The sequence below is a fragment of the Sturnus vulgaris genome, chromosome 8 (assembly GCF_052056855.1).
Source record: "Sturnus vulgaris isolate bStuVul1 chromosome 8, bStuVul1.hap1, whole genome shotgun sequence".
NCBI classification, from domain to species: Eukaryota; Metazoa; Chordata; class Aves; order Passeriformes; family Sturnidae; genus Sturnus; species Sturnus vulgaris.
Genome location: NC_142250.1, coordinates 9,632,589 through 9,652,583, shown reverse-complemented (window position 1 = coordinate 9,652,583; position 19,995 = coordinate 9,632,589). Strand labels below are relative to the sequence as shown.

The 19,995-nt window shown below is 39.2% G+C and overlaps 2 protein-coding genes across 9 annotated transcripts in view; one reads left to right on the top strand and one right to left on the bottom strand.

Moving 5' to 3' along the window:
* Positions 1-3,872, top strand: part of PHYHIPL (phytanoyl-CoA 2-hydroxylase interacting protein like) — a 55,916-nt gene extending 52,044 nt beyond the window's left edge. For all 3 annotated transcript variants that reach the window (XM_014882352.2, XM_088168814.1, XM_088168815.1), the window contains exon 5: positions 2,620-3,872. In XM_014882352.2, the coding sequence (XP_014737838.1) occupies positions 2,620-3,154 (535 nt within the window). In that variant the 3' untranslated portion in view covers positions 3,155-3,872. The remainder of the gene's footprint in view (positions 1-2,619) is intronic.
* FAM13C (family with sequence similarity 13 member C) overlaps positions 3,668-19,995 on the bottom strand; it is a 117,262-nt gene continuing 100,934 nt past the window's right edge. For 4 of the 6 annotated variants that reach the window (XM_088168808.1, XM_088168809.1, XM_014882350.2 and 1 more), the window contains 6 exons: positions 18,663-18,744; positions 16,639-16,850; positions 9,368-9,463; positions 7,929-8,128; positions 6,409-6,510; positions 3,668-5,621 (listed from right to left, as the gene is read on the bottom strand). In XM_088168808.1, coding sequence (XP_088024934.1) covers positions 5,498-5,621; positions 6,409-6,510; positions 7,929-8,128; positions 9,368-9,463; positions 16,639-16,850; positions 18,663-18,744 — 816 coding nt within the window. In that variant the 3' untranslated portion in view covers positions 3,668-5,497. The remainder of the gene's footprint in view (positions 5,622-6,408; positions 6,511-7,928; positions 8,129-9,367; positions 9,464-16,638; positions 16,851-18,662; positions 18,745-19,995) is intronic. The other 2 variants (XM_014882351.2, XM_088168810.1) reach the window with 1 other exon arrangement.

Genomic DNA, 19,995 nt, shown 5'->3' with positions numbered 1-19,995 from the left:
ATGGGAGTGTCACACTGGTACCTGCCTAGAATGGAAAGTTTTTAAAACAACTCAAGGCAATCTAGCTTCAAAGAAGAGACTCCATCACATTTGGGAACATTCCCGCTGTGTAGTCGTGGGTATCTGATTTATTCCAAGAGTGTATTGGATATTGCAGAGCATGGGCTTGCTCTTCCCCTTCTGTGTTTTGGAAGGATTATTTTATTGCACAAATGGACAAAGCTGCAAAACTCAGTGGAGATAGAGAATAAATTGCAGTTTTTGAGGCTGAGGCCCTCATAAACCACTGCTGCCATTCTGGGCTGGATACCACAGAAGGGAAATGTCTGTACCATTCTGATCCTCATGTTGCTTTGTTTTCAGCTATGTAAACCATAGTGCATCTGCCTTTATGTTCATTAGTGTTGAAAATTGCCACTGAGGTGCATTTATAGCTATGGGTTTGGCCTTGTTCTGCCAAATGTGACTCCATAACTGATTGCACTCTATCTGTTCCCCTTCTTCCTGTTAAGTTCTTTCTTGGTTTGACACCAATAGAGATGAGTTTGTTTTCCCTCTGTTAGTTAGCTGGAGACAAAAAGCTGTGTTTTACCAGGCCAGTGGGAAGCTAAAATACCAGAACTGGCTGATGGTCATCGCTTTTGATCAGAAATAGATTAATACAGTCACAAGAGCTAATCCTTCTCCAGTACACCCATCTGTTTATTCTGTTAAAAACCCTAACCACATGCTTCCTATTAGGGAAAATTCCTTTTTATCCCTTGCCTGCCAATGGCCTCTGGTGTCATCACACAGTCTGGAAAAGCTCTGGTAGCATTGATATACAGGCAACTGCTCCTAGTGCTAAAGCAGCAGTCCCTAAATGGGGAGGGTTTGAGGTGACAGCTTGGAAGGGGTGTTTGTGTCACTGCAGCTTACCTGGGCTGGGAGCGCCACAAAGCAGCTCAGATCCCCCGAAAGGACGACCTATAATTAGCCTAATTGGCCACTGGATGTCAGTATCTTGCCACAGAAATGAAACCTACTTTCTCAGAATGCAGCCTGACTTTTCAAGTTGCAGAGATTTCAGGTAGTTATTTAAGCTCATTCAACCTTTTATTATTTCTCTTTTTTTTTTCCTCCCTAGTAATCTCTTCAGTCATAAAATACTAATTCTACCCCCCGCTCCAATCAATGTCTTATGAAATAGGGCTTGAGACAATAAGTAGGTAGCATTTGAAAGGCTCAGAAAACTTCTGAAATGTATCTTAGAGTAAAATAAAGATGTGCTGCTGAGGAGATTACAAATAATGGAAAAAATTAATCACTGCTGGAAATATTACTGAGTTGTTTTGTTAGAGCAGTTTTGTAATGCGTACACTGAGTTTGTTTGCTTTGACTGCTACCTCCCACTTTAACCAAGAAAACCTTCTCTCACACAGCACCATTTTACATGGACCTATTGAAAGTTAAAAGCAGAAAGAGAACAGTCTTTCTTGGCTAGTTTCCCCTCTCCTAAAAGAAGGAAAGAAGGGGAAAAAAGGGGAAAAAAAAGTAAAAGAAAAGCAAGAGGGGAATACAAGAATCATAAGAATCTCCAGCCCCACAGCTTCATGCATTTTTAGTCTGTTATGTCAGTGAGTATAAAGACATTGTTCTAAAGGTGCCTAGCAAATATGGTATTTTGCAGGACTTATCTGAAAGGGAACCATCCCCTTTTGTATCATGTGGTTACAGGTGCAGAGGGAGCCAAAGCTGCCACTGGAGCATTCTAGAGCTTCCATACTGGGGAATGCCCTACTATACATAAATATCTCAGGTGCTAAGGAGGGTTAGAAGGAGAGTATTTTCCTAAAATCAGCAGCCTAGTGCTGCTGAGTGCATTTGGGATTTAGGTTATAAAAATTCACTTATTCATTGTACATTTCTGTTCACTGGAATGAAATTGAGCTCAGTAAAAAAAAAAAAAAAACTAAAAAAAAGTCTTTTCCCCCCACTTAGGACTAGTGACTGCAGAAGCTGGATACCAACCAAAGTGGAAACTAACCAAATTGCCTAATTCTCTGTGCCCAGCTCTGCACTGATTGAAGTCAGCAGCAGACCAATTAGACTTGAAATGATCGTTTGGGGACAAAAAAATACTGGCAGACAGTATATTCTTTCCTATAACCTCTCTGAAAAGCATCCTTCAGAAATAACTTTCATTGGCAGTTTTCCACATGAACTATATCGTTCCTGTGCTAAAAATGCATATTAACAAAGAGTATATTCAGCATATGGAGACTGACTTGCAATATTCAACATGTGTTCATTGTTAGAAATGTAGAGTAAGTCAGAACAAATCAGCTAATTAAAGATATTTGTGGTTTGGGGGCTTTTTTGTTTGTGCTTTTCTCTGCCTGCTACGATGCCAAGAGAGCTGACAGAGAAGGCAGTCTGGAAAAGCAGATTTTCCCCTTGAGCAGGAATTATTCTAGCTCTTCCCAAGTCTGATGCCCTAATACCATGACTCTAACCCCAGCCTTCAATTTAATAGTTTTCCTTTGTGTCCCTTCAGTTTCCAAACAGCAGGCTGTCCTAACTTTACACTTTTTCTTTACCATGTGTACCAAATAAACAATACCAGTCCTTCATTTGTAGAGAGCATCATGGGAATGCTATGCAGCCCTCTGTTAAGGATAACAGTGGCAGCCATGGCTCTCCGATCAGTGGGAAGCTGGAAGGCATCTTCTTTAGCTGCAACACGGAGTTTAACACTGGGAAGCCACCCCAAGATTCACCCTATGGAAGATACAGGTATGAGATTGCAGCTGAAAAACTCTTCAACCCAAATACTAACTTGTACTTTGGAGACTTCTACTGCATGTACACAGCCTACCACTACGTCATCCTCGTGATCGCCCCTGTAGGGTCACCAGGAGATGAGTTCTGTAAGCAGCGCCTTCCCCAGCTAAATATAAAAGATAACAAATTTCTGACCTGTGATGAAGAAGATGGGGTCATGGTATACCATCATGCCCAGGATGTTATTTTAGAAGTAATTTACACTGATCCTGTGGATCTCTCCCTTGGCACAGTTGCAGAAATTACTGGTCACCAACTAATGAGCTTGTCTACTGCAAATGCAAAGAAAGATCCCAGCTGCAAGACCTGCAATATCAGTGTTGGACGTTAAAACTTCCCTCATTCCTTAGGAGCCTTCAAACCTCTGTTGCCCATTTCCATAGTCAGACAATTCTGTCAGAAGCATGCACATGCCGCTGTCACCAAAAGCAACTACCAGTCTTCAAAATCTCCAGTAGGCACCTTAGGATTTCTTCTCTCCCTTTTTCCCTTCTGTTCCCCTGATGCTTTAAATGATTAGAAGTCCTGGATTTCTTTCTGGCAACCGTTTATACCTAGATGCTGCAAAAATTATTTTCTGTTTCTTGCCAAACATAACAAAATTCTATATAAACTGCTTTAGCAAAATAAAAATAACTGCTTATAAATGGTGTTTAAATATGCATTCATTTTAACTACTGAACAAGTACTGGGATAACTGAACAGCATGAAAGGTTGTAATTGCAGCATGATTTGAATTTCAGAGCCTAGAAATGTCAGCACTTCCAACGTGTTGTTTGACGGTGTTATTTATGTTATTTATATTAGCTAACTGAAAACAGAAACTGTGTCTCAACATAATAAATATAATAGAAAAATATTTTATTTGTACTGTTGTATAAAATATTATACAATCATATAGAATATATAGATTACATTTTAATATCAATTGTATACATGTCATTAAATCATTTTCCCTTATCAAAGATGTAGTTTGTAAACTTCAAATAGCTCTGTATCTGTTCCTGTTGCTCTAGATGACTTTAATTAAAACAGATTTATGAAGACCATTTCTAAATTTGATTTGATTCATAAAAGTTATAAATTATTAAATCAGTACACTGAAACAACAAGTGGCTGCAAAATAAAAAGTTCCTTTTTTAGTATTCATTTTTTCCTCCATACTTGAAGATGTGTACATCTTCCAAATCATGCCATTACATACTAGATAAATACAAACATGGTTGGTACGTAATAGGCTTTATATAATCAAAATCTTCTTACCAAGATAGAAAACAAGTTGCTTATACTATGTGGTCAATACAAAATGACAGGGTAAAGCAAAACACTAAACATGATTCAACTGGTTCTAGTAACGTTTTTCTTTTCTTTAAGTAATTCTTCCCTCCTTTCTGTCTGGGCTAGGAATTTCCCAGAATCCCTGCTTTTCGTTTCTAGTACAAAACCTGCTGATAATCCTTCTATTACTAGTATACATTTCACACCAATGGCCTATCACAAATAATGACAATTCTTAATATTACAAAGTGTGGTGCTCTGAAAGTTAAGAAAGATGCGTAATTCCAAGGGAAAAATAATTTTTCATAACCTTATTTTCAGTAAATAAGAAGTCTAGCAGTCTGCATCAGATAACTGTGGCACTCACTTATATACCACGTACTTTATCTATCCAAAATATCTTAGCATAATGCAATAATCTAGTCCTGCTTTTATATATATATATGTGGCAGTTTATAACACAAGAAGTACCTCAACATTTTACAAAGTGCATGCGTCTAAATGAGCTTTGGTAGTTAGAGAAGCAAATGTTATAGCATCAGGCAAACCAAAGTGCAAAGGTTAATAGAGAAATCAAAATTAGCATGTAGTTGATCTATTTACTGACTTTTAAATTCTGTGAGCCAGGTCCTATGAACTAATAAAAAGGACAGCAGCCAGTACATTTGTTCCATCTTTTCTCAGCAACCTGTAGCTATTACATTTTGCCAAGCACTTTCTCTTATTCCTACAACACCACTAGTTCCATTTCACAGTCGTGTTCTGGCCTTTTCTTGCATAAGCAGCATCACTGCTCTACTCCCAGCCCTGGCACTGCTTCTTCCTATTCTCCTTTCTTTGAAACCACTGGAATTGAATGGCAACTCTGCCTTGACAGCTAGAGTATGTTCTGAGTTTTTCCTTCACTCACATTAATTCACTTATTTTAATCTAGTGAATCAAGACCTTAATAGCCAACATTACTAATTAGTTATAACACATGTTATTTCTGGAAACAAACGTGTGGCACATTAGCATGTACTAAGATGTACTAAAAACCTGCAGAACATTTCCTTGCACTTTTAAAGCAGGTCAAACTGAGAATCTATGTTACTTCAGTGTCCTTTTAATTTCTTAACATTCTCACAGTGCACTTCAAGGCTTTTCCAAAAGGAAAAATATATACTATAGTCCACTCACCCGTGCTTAATATTCTTGCATATTGCTGTCCTCTCTCATCACAGTTACTACAATTGGTAAAGTGCATCAAAAATCTCAGTGTGTCAAATAGTCGTGCAGCAGACCAAGACCTGTAAAACTACTTTCCCTTTTTCATTACTTGTTTGTTTGCTTGGATTTTTTTTTCTTTTTTCCTTTTTTTTTTCCTAGAGTACAATATCACAGCATTGCATTCTCTTCAAATCGTTTTGGAAATATCATGCTTACTGATGAGAACCTCCAGGAGCCTGATTTTAGCTTTTGTGTGCTTGTATTCAGAGTATTCCTCAGCCATTGGCACCCGATCTTCTTTCTGAGGACTCCTATGAAAAGCAAATAAAAGCACTATCACTTTTTATGAGTAAGAAGAGAAAGAGTCTTAAAAATTAATTCTGCAACAACTGATGAGGATTGGGGCTTTTTTACTAACTGTAAATGACTAAAGATAATTTGACAAGACCACAAAGTTCTCTTATACAGAAATAAAATTATATTTAAAATACTGAATTTTTATATACCAGACAACATTCTTTACAGCTGTGGAAGCATAATTACTTGATTCTCAAATATGCAGAGAAGTCATAATAGTGCTTTGAAAACTGTTACCAGTCACCACTTTTACCAGTGCCCATACACACCACGGATTTCAACAAAAAAGTTTGCTAAATGAAGAGGAGGAAAACCAGAGTGAAAAATGGCCAGTATTTAATTCTGGGTTTAAAAAACAGTGGCTTCTGGCTTTAAAATCTGGCTGTTTAAAAATGGCCCAACTTTCAAGTCTATTCCCTGCAGACTGACATCCTCAGAAAGAGAATTTTTAGTAGCCTCCCTTCAGCTCAGGGAATACCCTGTGCTAAGGTGGGGTTTGTATCCATTGCAGACATGTCCTGGAAGATCCCCGAATCCTGGCTTTCCTCATGAAAGACCATATTTTGAAGGAACTAAGCAGAGAGATAGATGGACATCTCCAGAGACCAGACATCTCCAGGGTATTTTCCAGCCCTTAGGTGCAGCCCCTTTGGCCTTTTCACCCTAGAGTGTCTCCCTCACAGAGAAAAACACCCCTGCCCAGGACCCAAAGGGGACAAGGAGAGGGCTCTGCTGAGTTACCTTCCTGTCTGTTTGTAGAACTGCTCCTCAAACTCTCGAAGAGCTTTGCGAAGTCTCTTCTTATCAGCTCTTGTTTCTCTGAGATGTTCAAGCAGAACGGGCCTGTGAAACAGAGACAAGAACATGAAACCCCCTTGAGCTTAGGAGGGTTGTAAAAGCCCTGGATTTGTGTAGCAGAGAGCTTCTGCTCTGGGCCCTTGGCAGGCACTGGCCAGAGCCCTCAAACATTCCATCACTCTCCATACACGGCTGTAGTTCTTCCCTCTTACTGGTATTCCAGCTCATAAAGGGAAGGCAGAGACTCTGGTCAAAGCATTGAGGACTGAGCCTTGCTACTGGTCTTAATTCCCTGTGGAATTAATGGAGTTGACAGGGCTCAGTATCTCACAGGAGGAAATACTGTAGCTGAATTAAAGTCAACATCCAAGCCCTGCTCCTATTTGTAGCTGTTCCCAATCTTTACTGTGATGCAGTGGAAATGCTAGTGGTACCCAGAAGCATCATTTTTGGAGGCCATGTTTTAACTAGTGTTTGGAGAATAAGGGTTTTAAGCAGAGAGAATTCTGTTATGACATTTGTTCTTGGTAGTTTGTTGGTTTGTTTGGGTTTTTTTGCATAATGACAAAATACACAGAAATATCTTCCCAGTATTCATGAGCAAACTATTGTGCACGTAGTTGAGTTACATAAAAATCTAAGTAATTTTTATTTGATCTCTATAGTGTTAGATTCTAGTTAGATTCATTTATGCATCTAAGACCTCCAGTCAAAACACAAAAGAAAGATACCATCCCCTAAGGTATGAGAATATATCTGTTCCTGGAAGGCACCATCTTCAGCAAGTTACCTTTCTCTTCCTGGAGACAAAAAGCTGGCACAAAGTTGTTTGAATAAACAGCTCAAACCATCAGTGTGCTGCCCAAACAATGAATGTCCTCTGCCTCCTCTCTCCCATAAGGAAGGGGCTTGGAACACAAGCCCTATGAGGAATGGCTGAGGGAGCTGGGGTTGTTTAGCCTGGAGAAAAGGAGACTCAGGGATGAACTTATCACTCTCTGCAACTTCCTGAAAGGTGGTTGTAGTCAGGTGGGGATTGGTGTCTTTTTCCATGCAGCAACCAACAGAACCAGAGGACACAGTCTCAAGTTGCATCGGGGAGATACAGGTTGGATATTAGGAAGAAGTTTTTTATGGAAAGAATAATAAAGTATTGGAATGTTTTGCCTGGGGTGGTTGTGGAGTCACCATCCCGGGATGTATTTTTAAAAAGACTGGATGTGGCACTGATGCCATGGTTTAGTTCAGGTGTTAGGGTGTGGGTTGGTCTTGATGATCTTAGAGGTCTCTTCCAACCTAGTTATACTGTGATACTGTGAAAGCACTGAATCACTCCTTTGGTATAGAATATACCTATGCAACAGGTATGGCTCATATTTCTCTTACAGGCTCGTATTTCACTTACAAAGTCTACAATAAATGTTTTAAAACATTTGGGGGGGAAAAAAAAAGAGAGAACTTACATTGTTGCCTCATGTAAATTGGACATAGACAAGGCTGTTTGCCTGTAAACTTTCTTTTCATCCAGAGGTGAAATACGTGCAGGCTCACTCTCCTCCTGTGAGTAACACAGATGCTCTTCGACAGGGAAGCAAGTCATTGGACCAGACGATAACTCATGGCTGCTTTGAGAATGGTCTTCATCTGAGTCTTCCTCTTCCTGCTTGGGAAATGCAAAACATTATCAAATTAATTGTTTGAATTACAATACTTACAATAATAGGCTGACAACATAAAGAATTAGGATCTGACTTCCTGGATGTATTCATTGAAATATTACACATACTGAAAGCTTTACCACGTCTACCTGAGGTTGTTCATGAAAGAACTCCTGGGGTCACTAGGTTACTGTGTATTGCCTGCCAGGAGTAAAAAGGACAGAAGTTGGCCCTGCTCCCAAGTATCTCCAGCCAGCAATTTATTTCTGTCTGCCCAAAAGCCCTTACATACAGCAAAGATTTAACTAACATTCTGTATTTATGTAAGCAGTGCAGTCTGGCTGGAACTTGTATTCCTCTTACATACACATCTCCTGTGTGTATATTATACACAGATGTTTTGACTGTAAAAAGAGTTGGAGGGAGAGATTCCACAGTTTTATAGCTACTAATGTTAACAACTAAAATAAACTGATATTGGTGTCTTGCTCACATTCCTCCATCCTCAGAAAAAAAGCTGAGCTATTGAAACTAAGACTTAAACATAAGAACTCCATAGGGCAAAGCTCCTAACAATAGCACTTAGGGCGAATTTCAGTGAAATTTTTCAGTGAAATACCTATGAGCCAGTGTGCAAAGCTTTGCACTGTGATTTTTCAAAGAAATGTAAAGTTACACTGTCATCAACAAGGCAATAATAATTTTTAAAATTGACCTAGCCCAAATTACTATCAGATTAGTATTTTTGGTAGACATGCTAGTTAACTTCGAAGTAGGCAGATTCCACTGCCTTCACTCACTGTGAGACCAGTACTGTTCCATTGCACCAATATATTATTAAAATACTACAAATTGCATATATGTGCTACGGTTGATAGCACTGTTGATAAGATATAGAAGTTAGATATAGTGACGGCAGAGTCCTTCACGGAAAGAGAAAGGTTTTCTTCTGTGTTGCAGATCTTTGCCACAATGGAAAACTAATGCCAGCCTTCTATGTCTTCCCCAGCCCACTAAAGTTCTTGCCTCAGAAACTGTTGCTGTACATTGGAACCTCTGCAATGCACAGAAATTGAATTTTACAGAGCATTTGCTCTATTTGAAGTATCAACACCCTGTATTAACCAATGAGCAGGGGTTTTGGGTCTCAGTAGTTCTATTGTTGCTAAATAGACATACAGGTACAAATCAAACACAGCATTTTGTATGTTTCCTTGACAATGGATGAATTCTTTCCAACTTACAATTGTTGTGATTAAAGATGGAGCAGCCAGAAGTTTCTTGATAATTCTGTATCTGTCATAAAGAGGTTTAATGAGACTCTTTTCTTGCTTAGTTACCTAAAGAGAAATAATAACACAACATAGCTCTCAAAAACTAAAAAATAAAAAATAAATTTAAAAGTTCTCATTTTCTCCTGTAAAGCTGAGAAAGGTATTAGAAGACTATGAGCAAATGTGTATTTTGCTTCAATAGATATTCCATGGGAATTGTAATTTAATCGATGCAATTTCTAAAAAGGAAAATTATGATCTATTTTCTAATAGAGAACCCAATATGGTTGCCTCACTTTCTTGAGCCACACTGCCCAGGCAGAGGGTAAACTATTCTCTCTCTGAGGCTGCTGCTGTGCCTTGCATTGCCAGCTCACCTCCTTAGCTGTGATGACAGTAGCAGGAATGCCAGAGCCTGCCTGAGACAAGCCACTCATCAGCCCAGTGGGATGGAGAGCACCAAGAACATGGCTCTGCAGCCTGCACGTGGAGCTGGCACTGTGCAGGATTGCTGCATGCATTCCTCACCAGAGCTTCCTTCCACAATGGGGATTTACTGTCTGTTCATTTGCTTTCACGAGCACTTGGAGCACTGATTTGGAAGAGAATATGATTTTAAATCAGGTGCCTGATCCAGCCACAAATGTTCACAAATACAAAAATAGGGAAAGTAGCTGTGCACTAGATTGACTTACTGCACTAAGGGGGAAAAAAAAAAAAAAAGCAAATTCCACAAAGAAAAAAAAAAAAAAAAAAAAAAAAAAAAAAAAAAAAAAAAAAGACCCTCGCCAGCCAACCAGCCACACCACACCACCACACCCCCACAGTAACATTTTCCTCAGTGATAAATTGTCCAATTGTCCAAATAGGGTCATTTGCTCCCTAGTCCACCATCAGCCTCTGCTCATCAGCTCCCACACCTATGAGCACTTACTGGGTGCATTTTCACTGATTTTTGGCACTGCAGAGATCCCAGGTGCACCCACTCAGATGAGTGAACACATGGCAGGTCTGAAGAGACACAGACTGGCTGATGGCACAGACAGTAGTCCACAGCTGCTTAGACAGACAAATGCCTGGTCAGCAGGAGCAAGGGGAACAGTAGACAAACACAGGCCAGTGACACTGCACACATCTGGCTGAAGGAGTGCTTAGAGACACTTCTAGAGCCACCTTTCACTGCAAAATGTCAGGGCTTGCCAATCCCAGCCCGGCCACTTCTCTTCCCCAGGTGTCATGTTCCATTTGACTACAACACATAAGAGCTCCAGGGGATGCCAAACATGCCAGAAGAGATAATTTTTTGCTTTAAACATGTTCAGTGGCCGCTCTGCCTTATCTTGTCAGGTAAGTTTGGGTAAAGATAGAGCTGAGCCATACCAGGTATCAGCAGGGCAAACATCAGCTCCGAATACTCCACTGTGTTTCAAGGCTGCTGTTACAGAGCTACTTCAGCCCTGAGAAGAAGCACCCTCTCTGAACCTTATGCTACGAAGGTGCCCTATTATTCTCTTTCCTATCTCTGAATCAAGTCTCTTTCACCTCTGCATTGCACTAATAATTTCTTTTTTGTTTTCCCTCTTAGGAAATATAATTTCTTCATATCCTTCTTGCATACTCACTCCATTGCTCAGCTCTCATTCCAAGCCCAAAGAAGATGAAGAAAAATGAGGTCAGAATCAGATCATAATTTTAACAGCTGGCATATTTTTGGACAAACAGTGGTGCCAGTTCGCTTTTCCCCTACCACAATTACTACTAGCCAGGAAAAGATATTCACAATAATACAGACATTGACATCAAAAAGAAATTCCTCAGCTGTGTAGACAAATTTTCAAATCATCATCTCATCAATATTGGCATTTTTTTTGCACCTACATTCAGCAATGAATTTCGCTGAATGGATTTTAAGTAACAGTTTAAATCCTGCTGTGTAGTAAAGGCAAACACATACAACAGGTCATGTAATTTTGTAGTTCATATCTCAGATGATGCCCTATAGAAAACCTTCCTCAGTTCATAGGCATTCTAATCATACATGATAGCAGAGCCAAATCTGCTGTGAATATGTAATCTTACAATTTAATCCTCAAATCTTGCATTTTCCAATCATGGAGAGATACGGAGCCACTTTTTATTTTACTTTAATTTCTAACATATAAACCAAATTCATCAGTATCAGGCAATAACATTTATACCTGAAAATTGGTTTGAAATAACTAAAATAATGTTAATTGTGTAAAATTCATTTAAATATATTTAATATACCAAAAATATTGATTAGAGAAGTTAGATAATTTTTAATTCACCTATCTTTCTATGGCATATTTACAGGTTTTCCATGAATACCCTCAAAATAGAGTAGATATTTCTGAAGATTTATTTTTTCCAAAGCCATTTGCTTTTTTGTCCTATTTTAAAAAGTTATTTATAAGATTGTGAGTCAGGATTTCATGACAAGAGTACAGGTATATATATGTTTAATAATCTCTTCTTCCCTGATAAACATTAATAATTAACTCTGTTTCTGTCTGCACTGAGGTCAATGAGGACTTCGCAGTAGCTTAGTAAGAAAAGAGTCAAAAATTACACTACATATATATTAAGTATGTTCAATTGTAAGAAATGAGAGCAACCACCATTCTAGATAAAATACTCAGAAAGTTGAAAAATGCATAGATGGCATTCCTCAACTTTTTAATTATTCATCAAGAAAGAGAAATAGATTTGCCTTGGCTGGTAAGGGATGTAGAACAGAAAGACTTAGCAATGCAAACCCAACATGTCATGGTAAACAGCTTATTTCTGTTCAAAAATTGCAGTATCAATCACTGGTACCAAAAGAACGTTGATTTTTCAGTGTTGGTGAATGATCAGTATTTGTACAGGTGTCTGCTGTGGGAAGCACTCAGTGTAACAGGTATTTGTCACCTCCCTTTCCCCAATAAGACCTGCTCCTGACAGTTGCATATTTTCACCTGGGCCAGAACACCAAGGCACACAAGAAGTGAATGTCATTTCCGACAGTCTCTGCCAGATCACAACAGAGTCACTTGAGTTAGGGCTGAGTGTTCAGAGGTGTGAGGGCAATGAAGTAATGTGAAGAACCATGGAGTTGGGGACACACACACACAGGGGCCTTTCTGCAGAAAGCTGATGACAAGAGGGCTTTTAGTGACAACTTGGAGAAATACTTTTACTAATTAGATGCTACTTTTAAGAGTATAGCATTCCTGAAGAAGTGATACTCTTCTAATATCAGAATACCTTCCTATTAACTTCAACAGGAGCAAATCCTTTTTTCTTTGATACTCAAATGCAAAAACAGTGCAGAGACATTAATCAGAACTGCTAATCACATTTTCCTAAAAGGTCTGCATAAGTTAATCACTCTAAAATCATCTGTCATTCATATTAAGAGATGAGCTGCTAACTAGAATGCAGGAGTATTATAAATCAGTTAATTTGTTTATTTATTGCTAGTTCCACAATTAATACAAGGTTAATTCTTTCAAAAACTAATAAGCTTGGAGCAACTGAGTGATTAGGAAGAAATGGGGTGATAATTAATATTGATTTTACACAAGAGAAACAATCTCAAGCGGGCTTAGAATTTGAGCTTATTTCATTTGCTCATTTTATTAGCAAGCTCAAGACAGGTTGGTATTCAGCTAAGTTTGAAGTAGCTAATAATTTTAAAATGAGAGAAGGCAGCTGGAGTCACAGACTACAGAATTGCCTGAGACATCTTAGGACTGTAGGCTACATAGATCAGCAGGAGATTCAATGCTGATTAAATAGAAACACTGCTTCATAGTCAAGGAGAATACGAACTGAAGTGGGTCAATGATGAGAAAACAGATACATAAAGGGAAGCAGGCCAAGAAAAGCCTTGGGGGACAGGCTGCAAACATTAAAACAGAAGTCAAAAGTTATTTGTGATGTATAAAGAAAGAAGAAGGGGACTGTAGGCAGACAGTTTGTGGTGATTGGGAATGGAGCTGCAGCCTCATCCCTAATGAGCTACAACTGTGTAGGACAGGTGGACAATATTGAAGGCAAAGAAACATAGAATGCTGAGGGGGAAGGGTAGAGGGGGCACACAGGTGTAATGCATGTAAGATGAATGGTATAAAAGGTTGTGCTAAAGAAAAATAGTGCTTATACTTAAAGCCTTCTTCAGTGTCAGTTGTACCTCCTCCATCAAGGAACTTCACCTAAAGATAATGTAGTACTTTGCTTTTCATAACTTGGAACACAGGCACACACAATATTGTATACTATTATCTTCCTTACTAGCCTATTCTGTTCCCTGCATGCTTATGCCTTCATGCTTGCTGTTGTTTTTCCAGACAGAAAATACAAACTCCAGGGACAGATGGACCGACAGTCCAGTGAGGGCTGGGCTGGGGCCTGCCCAGGTCCTGTTAAAGACAGTGCTTTGTTTCCATGCAGGCACAGAGTCAGGTTCCCAGGGCCTTAGTCTGCCACTTGGGGATGTGTGGTGGCTCATCACAAAGCAGCATTTAATACAAAATTAGAAATAAAAAGTATAAAGAAAGGCAACAAGTGATATGGCGCTTCCATAGAGCAGTGCCAGTTCGCGTCATGCCAGCTCTGACCTTACCTTGCTAGGAAAGGCTGGTGAGCCAGACCTGAGCACCAGAGAGCTGCTGTCCCCTCAGGGGACAAAGGCAGCAATCACAGCCCCAGCCACCCAACACTCAGACTGGATTCCGAGTTGGGAGTTGGCTCTTGGATTTGCTTTTGGGGGGATTTGATGCAGCTTTTTGAGTAATATTATTAAAAGTGTGTTTATTTGCCTTTTATCTCTTGAACTCCTATATTCATGCTCTTATTCTTTATTTTTTCCTAACGCCTTTTACCCAAACCCAAGGTAAACTATTACATAAATTACCATCTCCCCACACAAGGAGTTACTGACACAAACAATAGCAGGTGGCCACCCCTTTGTGGGGTAGTGAGCCATTCACAGCCCCACCCCAATTTTCTCTATGCCTTCTCATTCAATAACTTTACTTACAGGCTTTTTTGCAGGAGGCAAACCTGGAAACCACATTCTGCTGTTTCCTCTTCAGATCTTGTGGTCTGTGCTTTTTAGACATACTGGGAATTTACTCTGCACCTTTCTAAGGACACACATGCTCTCATTTGTATTTCAGCAGTGCTTTAGAGGTATTCCACAGTGAATTCTCCACTTCAGGGGAGAAGTTGGCAGGCTTTCATGGGAACACTATCTTTGGCTAAAATAACTAAATACCAAAAAAAGATAAACATTTAGCTGCTATTTACTATTAATCTAGGTCAGATTCTAGTGAAGGATCTAAATGTTACATAGAAAACAAAATGTTGCACATAAAATATATCTACAGTAACACTGAAGTTGTTTGTAGCTGATAGGAAGCCTTTGATCTTTGCTGTTACCACAGACATCCTTGATTCATTTCACGTTGTCAGTGCCACCCCATTCTCCCCCAAAAGTCCAGGATGACTCATAATCAAAATCCAATTTTTTTAATGTTATGCTTAGGGAGCATAACATTAACTAAAATATATCATTTTGAAATACATCAATTGATTTCATGTTATTCCTGCCCAAGCCTCTGTTCCTCAGCAGTTTTGATAACTATTACCAAGCACCTTTGCTAAGACATAACTTGTGTTTTAAAAACTATCTCTGCAAGAAAACAAGAAGAAAATTAATAAGATTTTTTAAAAAAGAAAAGAAAAGAAAATATTGGCAAACATTTGATTTCAATTACTTTCTTGTTTTTGAGAATACTTCAAGCCCACACTGCCATTTCCTAAATTTAGAAGGTTCTCTTGGAAAATTAGAAGTCAAAAAAAAATTTTAAAATCAGTGAGACAGATACCCACACCCAACTTTTATAGAAACTTTTTTTGGACTGGATTTCCTCACAGACATCTGTTTTGGTGTCATCTGATCTCACTTCATTAACAAAAAAGTTAATGATTAAAAATATTATCCTACAGTCTGCACTGTTAGGATTTTAGAGCTATGTACAGAATAGCATGGTTTTGTTGCCTTTTTTTGTTTTCTGGTTATGAAACACTTCTTCCATTTCATTTTTCTTTATGAAAAAGTAGCATATAAAAAGAAACAATTAAAAAATCAGTCATGTATGCGGCACCCAAGATCTGAGAAGCATGGCATTGTTATGCACAGTCCTGTTTTTTTTTATAGCAACTTGTTGTTTAAGAACCAAGAATAGAAACAAAACAAAAATTAAAAATTATCTCTGCTGGGTACTCTATGCTACTGAAATCCATCCAGAATAATTTCTTAGTTCTTGCAGAGTTTCACATTAAGTTCTTCACCCTCTCATTCCTTCCCCCTTTTCATTCACCAGCCAAAGTCTAAATATTAGTCAACATTTAGATTTTAGGTACCTTTAAGGGCAGAATTTATTGTCTTGCTTGGCTGTAATAGCATCAGGACAGCAATATCCTCTGACAGCTAAAACAGCACCCCAGAAAAGAAGCGGTTTGGGTGGTACACATCATTTTAGAGAACCCTATATTGTGCCAGAAATGTGAAGGCAGAGCAAAATTTTAATATACGTACTAGTTTTAAAACAAAACCTGATTTCCCAGCCAAGCAATCATATTCCATGGACTATTGCTCCTACATTCAGAAGAGTAATTGAGAGCATGGAAGAGAAGAGGCAGGATCAGCACAAATGTACAAAGTCAGGAGAGCAAAGCAGTCTGGATGGTTGTGCTGTCCCTGTCACCTCAGTGCATGCTACTGACTGCAGAGGCTTTCAGCATTTCTCAGCTGAGAGGGGATCTTTACCCTCAAAATACTTTCAGGAATGTTTTTAGTCACACAGTTTCCGTGGACTCAAGGTGCTTGTGCTGCCACCATATTCAATACACCAGGACATGCAGTTCTGCGCACACAGCCTCAAGTCAGCAGGTTCCTGCAGTGCCTGGCAAACAGTTTCACATGTGCATCTCTGAGCAAAAAACGCTTAGCTCTGCTTGAAAAAGCCTTGTGCACCTCTGCACCTGAGTAATTCCTCTCAGAAGAATCACTTCTGGAACCTGTACTAGAGCTCCGACCTTGCTACAGAGAAAATGCACCGCAGTGGCAGCAGACAGAGGATGCACACACCCTGGCACACCTGAGCCAGCCACACACCAATATCTGCCTCAGGTGAGAGAGTTCTGAGGGAACAGCCATGCTTCTTAAGTACCTTAATAGTCTCAGGAAGGTTGAAGTGTTGTCTTTTCTCCTTTAGTCGTCTCAACACACTGTCCATGGTTTCTTCCACTGAGAGAGCTGGTTCCATGCTTGTGGCCTCCTGTGTGCCAGCCTCTTTTGAGGTCCCACTGCCTTCACAGTGCTCTTTTCTTTGAGGTGCTGTGGAGGTACAGTTTTGCTCTTCTGACATTCTGAGTTTCAGCTCTGAAAGGCAAATTTCATGGCATGTAAATACATTAGAAGTATTTGCAAAGCAGTTTTCTCTGGCACTACTAGGATAAAACAACCCAAAACTTTCCTATTTCTTGCATGCAATTATTATACCACGGGCACATAGGAAAGTAATTCTGCTTCACTTTAATGTGTAACATCTTTTGCTTCCTAGAGCAATTTAAACTGTCCCTCTCCCTTCCAGAGGGCACCCTGCCATGCCAGTCCAGCTGCTCAAGTGGTCCTTGCAAGGAGAAGCAGCCACTTTCTTAAATGACTTCCCTCTGCAGAAGAGCAGCCGAGCACCCTAGCAGAAGACACAAGCTTCCCAGTCAGCAGCCTGCCTGGATGTGATAAAGCCTGTGACTGTATTAACTTGACACCAAGCCAAAGCCCCTGGAGCTCCAGGGACCTGCACAGAGCAACAAGGAAATTGAATTAAAATCTGAATTAGCTCCCATAAAACCAGATTTTGTTCCAAGCATATGCCTGTCTGGTGAAGGACCTTGGGCAAGGCAGGAGACTGATAGCTCCAACTGTGTTACATTTGTTGAAATCCATGCAGAAACAGTAGCATAATTTTTAGCTGTGACAGTCTGAGGACTATATCTGAGGATATAGGCCAGCTTTGTGGGGAAAACCAGTAATTTTTAGTAAATCCATAGAGCTAGAAAGGATAGACAAGCCTTGCTAACTTGAAGAAAGATCTACAAGCATTTGAGTGTTTTCCATTTCAATTGTACTTGGCATGTGAACCTCATGAATCTGGCTTCACTTAAAAGCAGTGCCATTATTCAGGATAATAAAAATCAAGGGTTGTCACAGGACTGAGGCACTTGGGGTGTGAAGGTGAGGCTGATCTCTGAAGCCTAGACCCTCTGAACAGGAGAAGCAATGGTTGAGTGAGAGATATAATTTTCAGAAAAGTAACCATGTAGATTGGCCATTTCTTCTCATTTTCCCTTCCTGGATTTGCAACACAGAGTTCAAGGGGAAATAATAGCAATCATCATCATCTAGTATTCAAACAGGATAGTACTCAAGGGAGAACTTTCCAGAATAAATTTACTGAAATGTGAGTTTCTAATTCTTTATTTACCACAATCGCATCCTTTATATCTACATTATTAACAATATCCAAAACATAGATGAAAGATAATACTACAATTTATTTAGTGGTGAGAGTCCATTTATATCGGGGGAGGAAAAGAATTTAGATAAATTATAAATAGCCTTCCAAAAAAATCAATCTGTCTTGGCTATAGACTCCCCAAGGGAAAGCATCGGATACACCAAGAGATGTTAATGGAGTGGTATGCAGACCATCAAGGGCAAAACCTGACCCTCAAGGCCAAATTTATTATCAAGGAAAGATCTGCTTTTATGATCAAAACAAATAAAATCCTTAGAGACATGTATCCTCAGTCCTGAAGAAGCATTTGCATCTATATTTGTGCTATTACAAGAAAACTTCTAACATCTGTGTTTTAAACACTCATAAAAGTGTTCAGAATAGCATCGCCTTTTCCATGGATGTTTATAGTCATGAGGGAGAGACTATGGCTTTTCCCCCTTCCCCTTTCTAGCCTTGGTATGAAGGGTGAACTGGCTCACTTTAACACTGCTTTCAGGAATCAAGGCAAGTAATATCACATAATATCTTTCTTGCCATTGGAAGACTTATTGCCACACACTGTGAAAAATAATCAGAGCAATGAGATTAAAAAACTGCCTTTAAAATGTTCCAGGTACACTTCCACTTGCAAAAGCTTCAGTAGCAAAGAGGCACAACATGCTATTATGTACCTTTGAGCTGCTTCCGACCTTTGGCCAGAGCATTCATCCACTTCAGAACCTCAGGATTGGAAGTCTTGTCACCATGTGAAGGCTGAAAGGAAAATATAAAGAATGTAAAGAAAGAGAAGGAACTGACAGTTAAAGGATCAAACAGATAAAACTCTCCCCACTCCCATTGTGCTACAAAATGTCCATAGTTCCAACTGCACTCTATCAGTGTCATGCAGAGCATCTGGCTTGATCATGGCATTAATTTGTCATGGCTTATCTCTCCCCATTGTGACACAGTGCCACAAGGATATGAGTGTTATGTCTCTGATCCCTAAAAAAATACAGCAACGAATGTTTCAGTCTCTGACTAATTGGATAAATAATCTCAGTGACTTCAAAAGGATTGATCAAATACCTAATTTTAGTCAAGTTCCTAAGTGATTTCCAGGATGGTAACTGAAGCTCTCTGTCCCTTGCAGGAATGAGCTCTTGCTTTAAGACAGGGATTCTTATGGGAAACAGCATTTTCAAAATTTCAACTGACCTGCTTAATTAATCAAATGAAAAATCCTGTGCAAGAGTGAGTTCAAAAGAAACAAACAACAAAGGCTTTGTAGATCAGGAGCTATTTTGCATTTAGAATTTGCCTGCAAATTAAAATGAATTTACACTGAATCTTCAGAACTCAAATATTTAAAATTACAAAACAGTTTTGCAAAATTAAGATTCTAAAATAATTTCTTTTCTGGCCATAGTGTGAGGGTTGTTTAGGTATGAAATTGTGCTCCTAGGAGCATATAATGACCAAAGGTAATATATCATTTGCTTAATTTTAATAGTCAGAAAATGTCATAAAATGAAACATATACTGTACACCTCCTTAGTATCAGGCATGTTTCAATATTCTTATACTGCACAATTCCCAGCAGAGCACTCACCACTGACCTCAAACAACTCCCACAAGTTTTATTTCTCTGATTTTTGCCATCAGTCTCTACTGAGCCCTGGGCTTTGGAGGTTTATAGGACTCTTTCTGAATGAAGGAATCTGCACGGCAGAACAAGGTACCAGGCAAATGTCTCCTACAAAGTGAATAAGTAGCTTTTCACCTTTTGCACCATTTTGTTTCACAGGCCTGTCAGCCGTGTGTCACTGATTCACACTTCTCAAAGATGGATATTTTGCAACAAAGGTAATCTAAATAAAATGTGGAGTCTCAGAACTACTGCATACACTGTAAGATGCTGAATAGATATTAATTGAAGTTTTTCCTATGTCATTTTACCAGAAAGACCATATCTCACATTGTTTTGAATAAGTTTAAATACACTGGGATCCTTGCCTCATTCTT